This window comes from Curcuma longa, chromosome 3 (assembly GCF_044706935.1).
Source record: "Curcuma longa cultivar G26 ecotype Majalengka, Jawa Barat chromosome 3, ITB_CL_G26_1.1, whole genome shotgun sequence".
In the NCBI taxonomy this organism is placed as follows: Eukaryota; Viridiplantae; Streptophyta; class Magnoliopsida; order Zingiberales; family Zingiberaceae; genus Curcuma; species Curcuma longa.
The window spans coordinates 16,354,663-16,366,770 of record NC_133863.1 but is presented as its reverse complement, the minus strand read 5'-3'; the positions used below and the strand labels follow the sequence as shown (position 1 = coordinate 16,366,770).

Below are 12,108 nucleotides of genomic sequence, written 5' to 3'. Positions count from 1 at the left end.
ATGGATCGTCGAATCTCGCTCTGAAACAGGCGTCGATGGCTCTAGAACAGCTCCGGTGGCTCTCCAAGGTCTCCCCCCTTTCTTAGGTCACCAAGAGGACCTATTTATATGCAGGTCACGAAGGCAGCACGCCCCCGCTCACACGGTCGTGCCTGGGAGGCACGACCCCGTGTGGGCATCGGACACTGGAGGAGGCACGACCGTGCTTTGGGGGCACGGCCTAAGGCAATGAAGCTTCTATCCGGGGGCACGGCCGTGCCTCTGGGGCACGGTCCAGACTTGGCTCTTCTCTGTTTGAAGGCACGGCCGTGCCTGTGAGGCACGGCAACAGCCTGACTCTCCTTCATTTGCTGGACACGGCCGTGTCTTTGAGGCACGGCCAGCTGCTGGGACCCTTCTGTTTTGATACACGGCCGTGCCTGGTAGGCACGGCCAACAGCAGATGCTTACTTCTGGGTAGTAACACGGCCGTGCTTGGGAGGCACGGTCATGACTTGGCTTTCTTCTATTTTGAAGCACGGTCGTGTCTATGAGACACGGCCTCTGGCTGCTGCTGAGGGGGAATGTAGGCACGGCCGTGCCTGTGAGGCACGACCAAGGCTTGATGGTCTTCTGTTTGTGCACACGCCCGTGCCCTGTGAAGCACGGCCACAAGCTGAGTAGACACGGCCGTGCCTGGTGGGCACGGCCCTGTCTTGCCTTGTCTTCAATTGTTACTCCATTTTGCCCATTTTTGCTCCATTTTCCACCCTGAAACATGTAAAAGCACGAACAGATCTCCGAACTAGGAAATGCAAGATATGTGCCTAAATGCATAAATAAGAGATGCAATGCACACAAGAATTTAGCAATAAACTCAGAAAGATGTGCAAATAAAGCGTAAATACATATATAAACCCTACGCACATCACATAGTCAAATCACAGTGACATCCCTAGTGGTAACGGATGAGATGCATGTCATTAAAATTCTGTACAGAACATAGTCTTGTACTTTGAGTCTAATTGATGGAAACTAGGTCACTATAGGGACCCTCTCCTCCAAAAAAAAAAACATATGAATGCATAGTACCTAGGGTAATGTGGAGTAGGGATCACCAAAAGGCATCTCCCTGGGTAGGTAACATAGAAATATGGATGATGAATGCCTATGTCCTAAATACTCTCTAATGATGGCTGGAGATAGAATGAAGTCTCTACCTCCAACTCTGGTGGAATAGGTTAGGTCATTGACCTTAACTAGGTTATTATACAGCTCGGCACACAAACCTGTGTTAACTGAGCTAGTACAATAGACCAAGCTATCTGAATCATAATACTCTATAACCTCTATTGTAGGTCTACATGATTGCATGAAGAATGCACTACATAAATACCTAGAATGTAAGAGAATATATGTCATGGATGAAAATTTAGTCCTAAACTTCTTAGTGGGGAATCTAAGATCTATCCTAAGGGTACTAGAGGTCCCAACCTCAGTGACCTTTCTCTTAATCTTAATGATATAAATTAATAAATTAAAATAACTTAAATTAGATTGAGGCTTGTTTAGGGTATTACCTAGGTATATCTTATCAATAAATAAGAATTGACGACCTAGGCTGCGCGGACGATTAAGCAGGGTTGCAACACACAAGGGGGAAGGAAGTTTGGGGTGGTGATGAGTGTGTAAAAATGTTTTATTTTTATTTTATTTATCACACATACCATTCAAAATTTATATTTTATAATTAATCACAACCCCTAATTTTCACTCAAATAGCATAGTAGAGGTCTGGGTCATCTCTCTCATGGAATCAATGATAGAAAGTTGTATTAAAAAAATGATAAATCCCAGTTAGTCTCATTGACTATCCCTAGGAGTGACCGACCCGGCCCCACAGAAGTTTCCTACCGACCACCAGGGTAAATCAGAAAGTGCACACAGCGGCCAGCCTAAACGCCCAGCATCCTTTGATTGCGCTCTCCATTTGGAGAAAAATTCATGCAAATACACCGTAGCTGGGGATCGAACCGCAGGTGCTTGGGTGACAACCTGGATATCTTACCGCGGCACCATTGCCCCGGGGACATAGAGAGTTGTATTAGATATCATGACAAGGGATTTTTATTATTAATATTATTTAATCATAGAAAAGGGTCATATCTAACAACAATTCTAAACAGGAAATGTTTAATTAAACATTATTGAAATTAACAACAATTTCACATACAAATGAATATACAATTAACCATTGATCAAACACATCCATGTTCACATTAATCCTACTTAACAATTCATCATAAATAATCACATGATCCTATTATTAACAATTCCAGGTTACAATTCACTAATGAATTCAACATACAAGTATCCAACTATACATAATTAAATAATGAACATCAACTATACATAATTAAATAATGAACATCAACTATACATAATTCACAAATCAAGACATATTATACACCCTAATTACAAATTCATTTAAAAAACAACTAGATTTACAATCTCATTCCCAAATAACACATTTATAATTAAATCCAAATAATTGACACATTTACATTAAAGTCTAACATTTTCACAAATTCACAATTTATTCAACAAACCATTTACAACTAAATCAAAGTTATCCAAACATCCAATTCACTTAAACCAAATTCACATTCAATCACTACAATTACTAACCAACTAACAAAATCCATTCCATAGAATTAGCTTCACACTTATTAGGATTTCAATTCCACTCACAGCTCATAGTCACACATAATTACCATTTGCAAACATCACACAATAACATCATTCAACTAGCAAGTCAATTGCCAAATTCATAATTCAAACAATACAAGATCAATTCATCTTCAATTATCACATCTCAAAACAATACATATGTTCTATTTCATTTCTCCCAGCTTCAAACAAGCATAAACATGTTCAATTATCAACAACATCAAAACAAACATGACCTGTTCAATTACCAACAACATCAAAACAAACACAAGAAAGCAATAACATGGGGTTTTGACTTAATCAGAAGCAAAAACAAATTGATTTTCTACCATGCAATTCTAGGAAGTTAGGGTTACGAGCTTCCCAATTTAGGAATCAAAACAGAGAACTCAAATAGAGAACCGGTGCTGCTCTGGTGGAATCACACAAGCTTATCCTTCGATTGAGTGCACACCAACAGGAATAGAGGACCTTCGCCAGAGCTGGACCACTCCGGTGAGATTTAATTGGAGAAGATGAGATCCCAGGCCAGTCTTTTGCCCTAATCCACTGCTGCAACCACTGAAAGGGGATTAGAACAAAAAATCAAAAGTGCTTACCTCAAATTCATCCATGGCTGAAGGTGGTCGGAGATAAACAGGGCCTCCCCCATGTTTGCAAACCACGTTGGCAAGGGTAGCTGATGTTGAGCTCCGGTGGACACAAGAAGGGAGGGGAACTCACCAAAGCTGAACCACTCCGATGGGGTCCATAAATAATGTGGTACAGTCGGCCACTAATCACCAAAGTTGGACCACTTTGGTGGGATATCACGAACGGAGAGGGTAAAGAAGTTGTTCACTGAAGCTAGACTACTCCGGCGAGATCTCCTGCACGGTCATCGGCGCTCGTCGACCATCAAATCATGTCGCCACTGCTTTGAGTTGGCGATCGGGAGACGAGGAACTTGACGATGAAGAAATAGCAAGGAAGGAGGAGAGAATATCAAGACTTGGAATGACCTAGCACAAACCAAGCCCCCCTTCTGTTAAACCATATTCTTGCTTTTAAACCCCCTTGAATCGGATGAACTAATCTGATTTTTTTCCAAATTGGATTTTCTCTTGGCCTTTTGGAATTGATTTTCTTGGTTTGATTTAAAATCTTTATAATTGGGCTTCTCCCATATGCAATTTAGCTTAATTTCAATTATTGGGTTGAACTAGGTCACGATTGAATCAAACTCGATATTTTCTCCTCAAGTTATTATCCTCGTCCTAATTTCCTACAAAACTAAATATTAATAAATTAATAATCATAAATTATCTCAAATCCATAGGAATTAAGTTGAAGACCTTAAATAAATCCAAGCTAATGAAATATACTAGAAATCCAATTTAGGATATAAAAGAGGATCAAAATACCTAGATAAAATCCTAAATTAGACTGTCCCAAATCCAATTATCAAGCGGTTGTAACTTAGGTCTCGGGCACCCTATATAGAGTCATTCTGAGTGCTTGGATTCTAATCCGAGCGCTTGTAAATCAGCGATGCAGGGTGCCTAGATTGACTCCGGGTGCTTGGATTTCAAAAACCGTGGGTGCCTTGGCGAAATCATGGATGAATTTTATGAGGCAGTCCGGGGTACCTAGATTTGAATCCGAATTAAGTTAAATTGGTGTGAGAGTTAATTATGTTTTAAATTTTAATTAAGTTTTAGTTAAATTGATTTTGAATAGATTAAATTTATTTTAAAATTAAGTAGGATAAGTTTATTTAATTAAGTTGAATTAATTATTTTTTTATTAGTTTAAATTCAGATTTTATATGAATTAATTTTAAATTTGTCCTAGGTCCATCTCACCCATTCTAGATTATCAAATATGTTTATCCTATAGGTTGTTTGAGATGGTTGTTAACTTTATTCTTTATTAATTTAAAATGTGCAATTCTATGACTTTATTGACCTTGAGTTAAATTCAAGTTTAACTGTTGATAAATTTAGCATACATTTCATGTTTAAGCTTCTAGGCAGTGGTGGGTATAGAGGCATTTTTGGTTATCAGAGCAATAACCACTTTCTAAGACAAAACTAATTTATGAAATTATATACTTAGTTAATCTCATGAAAAACTTATTGGTGCAAGGAGCACTAGATTTGACCCTAGAATTTTGATGTTTGACATTACACCTAAGTCTGGTCAGTTTGATTAAGGGTTGATCCAAACATAACCTAATGTTTGAATGTGAGTGAAGTCTAGTCAGGTCAGTTTGACCAGAAGACTAGCCAGAAGTCCTAGTCGGTTAGATCAGGCAATGATAAGTCCTAGTTGGAGGCTAGACAAAGGTAGCCTTGATCTGGAAGATTGAGCAAGGGAGTCCTAGTTGGATCAAGTGCACCAAGTGGAAGTCTAGGTAGGTCAGGTGGACCAGATGTCTAGTAGGAAATCCTGGGGGCCGAGGATCGATTAGGCAGGGAAAGTATAAACTGGATGTTTGACAGGTGAGAAGTCTACCTAGGGAAGTGACTAGTCCTAACTAGAGGTTAGGCAAGAGAAAGTCTAAACTCAATGTTTGGTAGGTGAGAATTCTACCTATGGAAGTGACTAATCCTAACTGGAGGTTAGGCAAGAGAAAGTCTAAACTAGATGTTTAGCAGGTGGTAAGTCTACCTATGGAAGTGACTAGTCCTAACAGAAAATTAGGCACGAGTTAGCTAGTAGGTTAGACCTACAAGGTAAGGGTTAGTTAAGCCTAGTATGTCAAACAGACTATAAGTAAGTTTAGATTGCTTGTGTGTTTGTATGCTTATCTTGTAGGAACCAGAAGTTAAAAGTAAGACAAAGGAAGCATAAGAGGAACACACAGAAGCAACCGAACCAAGTCCGGGGTCAACTCAAGTCAAACCTGAGTTGACTAGATCCAGGCGCCCTAATGTTGTTCCAGGCGCCTGGATGGTCCTTGTGCCCCTATCTATTCCAACCACCCAGATCTAGAAGAATCATCTCGGATAGAGTTCAAAGAAATCAGATCGGATCAGATCTTATTCAGGCGCCCAGATAAGGATCCAGGTGCCCGGAAGACTCTATATAAGGAGGCTGAACATGAAGCACCAGACACAACTTCTTTACGTCATTCTCTTCATCCTGTGGTGCTGCTGAACACGAACGGGCCAGGCTTGTGCAATCGGAGAAGTTCCAAGAGGAGTGTGCGGCGCTCAGGACTTTCGGATCGGCTTTGACACAATCATTTGGTTTAAGTTTTCTTACTTGTCTGTACTTTATTTATTATACTATTTGATTGGACTATAAAATGGATTTCTCTACCTCTGAACAAGGTTTAGAAAGGAGACCACTAGTGGATGGCTACCTCCTGTACATAGGTCTTGGACGTACTAACCTTGGGGGGTTAGGAATCAAGTAAAATTCGCGAGTCCCTTGCATTATTTTTTGATTCCACTGCTAAGTTGTCTCTGATATAATGAACGAACAAAAATGAATGAAGAATGGAGCACGCACTATTCACCCCCTCTAATGCGCTCCATAGTTCCTACAAAACTTTGATCTAACAAGTCTAGGGTTTGGTGAGGTAGCTTCAATTAGTTTCACTCAGCTATATTAGGCAAGTATCAATCAGGGCTTTGTCCTTATCTAGCCTAAGTTTAATCTAAGTTCAAGAAATAGAGAGAAAAAATTAAAAATAAGACAAACAAGTTTATCTAGCTAGAATAGTTTTTGTTTTGGCTCCCCCTGGATCATGACCTTTAATGAATCTGATCAGATAATGAATCTGATCCTTGGGGACCTAGTATTGGTTCAGTCCAACTTGATTAATCAAGCTAGACTTGCGAACCCATACTTGGACTTATGATTTGTGGGTTCAATTAACTAAGTACATATAAGATCTATGTCTTGATTTATGTCCAAATCCAGATCAGTTGTACATGACCCTTTAAGCCCCAAGCATCATGTCAAGATATTTGGAGCGTAAGGTGAACCTTTTAAGTGATCTTTTAAGATCCTCAACTTGAATTTTCAAGGTAGAATTTTTTTTTTCTCAAGTTGTTGTATTTGAGTCAATGTTCCACTCTGAACATCTCCTATTGAGTATCTAGGGTTAGTCTTCTCCTTAAGGAGTGTAACCTCCTTTTGGAGAGACTTAATCTGGACTGTGGACTTAGTAGGTTTATGAGACAAGAAATAGATTACATAATACAAATTTTCAACAAATTCATTGCTTACATTGGAGTTAGGCCTTCTGAACTTGATATAAATTCGTGGCTTGACTTAGACTTAGCTTCAAATTCGATGTCAGATTCAGACTCAATTTTGGCTAGTTGGTCTCGTACCGGTAGAGTTAGGAAGCTCACTTGTTCTTCCTCATCTGTGAAGACTCATCCCATGTTGCCTTTAGCAGCTTCTTCCTTGTTTTCTTCTCCTTCTTTTATTTAGGGAACCCTTCCTTGAAGAGTCTCTCATTGCAGCTGTAGCACACTACTTCGGCCTTGTTGAGTGTAGTTCGACTTGACCCCGCTTGCTTGTTCTAGATCACTTTTCTAATATCCAACTTTCTGAAGCCCTTCTTTTTCTTGAACATTTTTTGAATTAGGTTTACTAGTTCAGTGGTGACTTCATCGTTGTTATCTGAATCTGACTTGTCTTCAAATTTGGGCTTGAGTCAGTGCTTTGCCTTTTGCTCCTTCTTCTTCATTTGACTTGCAAGAAGAGGAATACCTCTCTTAGCTAGATTGGCGTTAGTTTATTCATGGAATTAAAATTCAACAAAAAGTTCAACAAGTTTGATTTTTGAAAGGTCCCTAGAAACCTTATAAGCATCAACCATTGATGCTCATAAGGTATTCTATGGGAACACTTTCATAGCATACCTGATGATATTTCATTCTCCATTGGTTGTCCTATGGCATGTAGACCGTTGAGTAGGTCATGAATCCTAGCATGTAGCCCATTTGCAGATTCTCCATCTTGTATCTTTATGTTATAAAGTTTATTAAGGAGTAATTCATGCTTACTTACCTTAATGTCAGAGGTCCCTTCGTGTAGCTCAATAAGTTTATCTCATAGGTCCTTTGTGCTTATGAAAAGACCCACTCTGTTGAGCTTTTCCTTGGTGAGATTGCATTGCAAGGTCTAGGTGGCCTTTGCATCTGCCTCGATCTTGCATTTTGTAGCATTATCCCACTTCTCATAGGGTTGCGAGATTCCATTTACATCGATTGGGAGAATGAAGCCGATTTTGATCACTATCCACATTTCCACTTGAGTTTTCAAGTGACACTCTATTCTTTCCTTCTAGTACATGAAGTCCTTACCAGAGAACAAGGGAGGTCTGGCAGTGCTATAGCCTTCTTGATGGGCCATTGTAAAAATCTTGCACAAAAATAAACAACAAGAATATTCCAAGATTTGATGTTGGATTAGTAATGCGAGAAGAAATTTTAAATTAAAAAAAAAACATAAAGCAAGAAAATTTTTTACTCAATTAGTGGTTATACTAATTTTGAGCACCCCTCGCTCTGATACCAATTATAGGATCGAAGTAAGTGCTAAAGGGGGCTGAATAAAGTGCTTGTCATTTTTTCACATATTTAAGAAATTCGTAAATCGAGTATATAAAACACAGCGGAAGATATAGTAACTCACAAAAATAAACAATTTTATTTTTACTTGATTTACAGCCACTAGCTACTACTCCAAGGCCCACAATCCTTGACCGCTTACGATGGATAATCCACTAATGAACTCTTTCTCTTACGAGAAAGAGTCTCACCTTTACAAGATGTAGGATCGGTAATACTTTTACCATCCTAATATTCAAGTACAAAAGATGAATTATAAAGACTAATTTTATCGACAATATAAGTAGGATATTTGTGTGGTTGTCGGTGCAGCTTTCCAGTGTTACAATGGCTTCTTGGGTGCTTCATTCATGTGCAGAATGGCTGTTGAGTTTACGTAAATTGATGCTCTAGGGGTTCCCCCTTGTAACTGCTTTTGTAGACTTATTCGGGTGCTTGAAACTCCTTCCGGATGCCTCCACTACTAGAAAAATGTTAATAGACAACGCGGAAAACGCGTTGTCTTTGTGGGTTAAAAAGCGTTGTAAGAGGCCCTGTTGTAAAAGGGGTCCCTCAACGACAATGCTTTTTAAGCGTTGTCTTTGTTAACATCGACAACACCTTCGCAACGCAGAAAAAGCGTTGTAAATATTACAACGTTTTTTGCGACGCTTTAAAAACGTTGTTTTTAATAGGTATGACAACACATTTTGCAACAGTTAAAAAGCGTTGTAATTTTGTTACAAATTGCTTGGGTTTTGCAACGTTTTTAAAAGCGTTGTCTTTTGATTTTTTTAGCAGTAAATAAGAAATAATATATTTTGTAAATACAAAACCATTGGCTACAAAATTTACTAAATCACATACAAAACATACAACTTATATTTACACAAAAATCATTCTTACAGCAGGTTCATAACACAAATTCATAACATATAGCAGGTCGATAACATACAACTTATACAAGTTCATAACACAAATTCAAGTTACAACTTCCAACATAGAAGCTCCATAATTAACAGCAGCAGGTCCATAACAAAGGTTTCAACGCAACAGAATATCCTCCAACAGCAGCAGAAATAGAACAGGTGCATCACAACATTAGCAGCACTAAGTAACAGCAAGTGCATCACCAAGTATGGGCACAACATTAGCATCACCAAGTAACAGCAGCAGAAATAGAACAGGTCCATCTGCCAAATACTAGCCTGCCAAAAGATAATACTAATTTATCCAAAATATGGGCACAACAGCAGCAGATTTATACACAATGAACTATGGAGATCAGCATTCCATACCTACTCATAAACAGCAGCAGCAGAATTAATCACAAACAGCAGAATTATACACAATGAACTATGGAGATCAGCATTCCATACACAACAACAGCAGCAGAATTAATCACAAATAAATATATTTATTACAAATAAATGGAATTATGGAGATCAACATTCCATACCTACTCATAAATATGATCTTGTATACAGTCTGCCACCTCGGAACGCACCTCATCAATTTCTGCCCGAGTGTACTCAGCTGCCTTAAACTATGAACACACATATAGATTAAGTTAATTGGAAAAACAATCAACACTGACTTTGCAAAATGATAAATGGTTTATTTGAAGTGATTTGAACAAGTACTATTGATCGTAGTCCATCTCTTTCAATAGTTTCAATTTCTGCAATAATCTGTCTCATAAATCTCATCACATAATAACCACATTGTTTCCCATCTGGTTGTCGAGGAGCCTGTGGTAATTGGACTCCACTATCAGTTAAAAGACAAATACACACATCAAGACCATATCAAACATAATTACACATACCTGTAGTATTTCCCACACTGGTTTTTTCCGACCTTTCCTTCCCTTGTTTGAATTAAACAATCTCAAGGCCCTACATACGTTAATAAAATATGATATATTAGTGTTTTAACATGTGAATGAAATGCCCAATCAAATTACCCAGTTTGGCCTCACATTTCCACAATATATTTCCAATCTTCATAGCGCATTCGATGACTTAGAGAATCCAGCACATAAACAATCTCCGTGTAGGGTTCAATGACAGTGAGAATCCAATGACAACTGCACATAAACAAATAATTAGCTCATCAATTAAATAAGTTATCAACAGGGAGAAATTGCAAGTGATGTATTATTTACAACTGACCCGACATTACATGGGACCAAAACTAGTTGATCTACTGATGCAGAACTCAACCTATCTGCTAACACAGTAGCCCTTTGGTTTAACTGTTCAAGTTTTCCCTTTTTGTCACGTGTAGGTGTCATTATAATTGATGTCACGAATGAGCCTCAAATTAGAATTTATAATCGAAAACCCTTAAACTCACAAGAAAATGTAATATAGGGGCCACGAGTCGTATTTCCAAGGAATAGTAGACAATTATTTGAATCAAACTAGGATGTCGTTATTTTTTGGGTTTTTCTATATGAAATGGGGGTTTTGGTGTTTTCAAATGGAATGTAAATTCAAAACAACCGAAATCAGTAACTAAGATTAGAATGAATTGCAAAACAAAGTAGACAAAAACTCATGGAAATTATCAAATCTATTACTACGGAATGAGTTTACTAAAACAAGAATTTGCACATGCAATTAACTATCTGATGAAACTCGCAATGAAGCTATCAAAAGAACTGCTGTTTATCAGATTTAGAATGCTGATACGGTGTACAGTAACCTGTTGCAACAGAATATCAAGTTCAGATTCAATTTGCCGATTGAAAAACTAACCAAATGAAAAATCTATTGAAATCAAAGATTCAAAAAGTAATGGATAAACAGAGCAATTCAAATCAATCAGACAACCTACGATTTGAAAATATCAAGTTCAGAACTAAAACATTCAGAAACAAGCTCAAATTCAGAATTGGAATTCAAATTGAAACAAAATCAAATGCAGAAACAGATCTTGAAAACTCCCCTTACAAACCAGCCTCAATCCTGCCGTCACACAAGATTTAACGAAGAATTACAGATCCCAGCAAATTCTTATCAGCCTCGGTCTGATTTAGATCAAATTCATCTCTGGAAACTACAAATCAGAAACCCTCCAACAGCAGAACAGAGCTGAAGTTCGATCTGAATATCCAGCTCAAGATACAGTAGATCGCGTGCAATTAAGTGCTTGGAATCCACCAGTAATCTTCTAAGAACCCCTCAGAATCTCACTGACGGCTCCGATCATCGTAGATCCACAGATCACCACTGGAAATTATCGCCGTCGAGAACCTCTGATGAAACCCTCATCGAAAGATTTCCAGCTCCAATTTGATGCCGAAACGAGGTCGAAGAAACTTGACGAGAACCGGAAACTGGATTGGAAGGAAGAATCCGAAGATCTCGCGATGAAGAACGAAGAAAAACGAAGAAGAAGCGCCGCGGGACGAAGAGCTACAGTAAAAAAAATCGCGGACCCTGTAGCTACAGTGTTTCTTCTCATTAAAACGGGAATTTCGAATTCAGCCGGTTCAGCTCCGACTTGGACCGGTTCAGCTGCAATTCAGCTTGGTTCAGCATCCGATTCGACTCCGGTTCACATGGATTCAGTCCAAATCAAACTTGTGTCTTGATTCATGAAGTTGGCCCCATCAAATTGGTCAAACTTGGCTCCATTTAACTCGATCATAGTTCAATTTGGACCCTACAAACAATCAAGCTTAATTAACACAAAATTTACCGTAAAATCACAGAAATTAGAATTAATTGCCAAAATATACAAAGTTTCATAATTGCAATCAATTCATATCATTTAGCATTTTATTTTCATGTAGAAATCCAAATTAAATCCATAAAATGCAATAAAGTCTTAACCC

At 38.4% G+C, this 12,108-nt stretch overlaps 1 protein-coding gene across 1 annotated transcript; it reads right to left on the bottom strand.

The window, feature by feature from the left end:
• Positions 1-9,510: 9,510 nt before the first annotated feature.
• Positions 9,511-10,560, bottom strand: LOC141823782 (uncharacterized). Its single transcript, XM_074711018.1, has 6 exons — positions 10,439-10,560; positions 10,246-10,353; positions 10,093-10,162; positions 9,908-10,015; positions 9,724-9,810; positions 9,511-9,620 (listed from the first exon to the last, which is right to left on the bottom strand). The coding sequence occupies exons 1-5, from the start codon at positions 10,558-10,560 to the stop codon at positions 9,724-9,726; spliced, it is 495 nt and encodes a 164-aa protein (XP_074567119.1). The 3' UTR covers positions 9,511-9,620.
• Positions 10,561-12,108: the final 1,548 nt, after the last annotated feature.

What these genes read in the sequence shown, in the direction of transcription:
- LOC141823782 (XM_074711018.1), bottom strand. Translation starts at nt 10,560, where the DNA reads ATGACACCTACACGTGACAAAAAGGGAAAACTTGAACAGTTAAACCAA. An exon ending in TGGAAATATATTGTGGAAAT is followed by an intron (nt 10,163 to 10,245) that starts GTGAGGCCAAAC and finishes TAACGTATGTAG; the next exon opens with GGCCTTGAGATTGTTTAATT. An exon ending in CAGTGTGGGAAATACTACAG is followed by an intron (nt 10,016 to 10,092) that starts GTATGTGTAATT and finishes CAATTACCACAG; the next exon opens with GCTCCTCGACAACCAGATGG.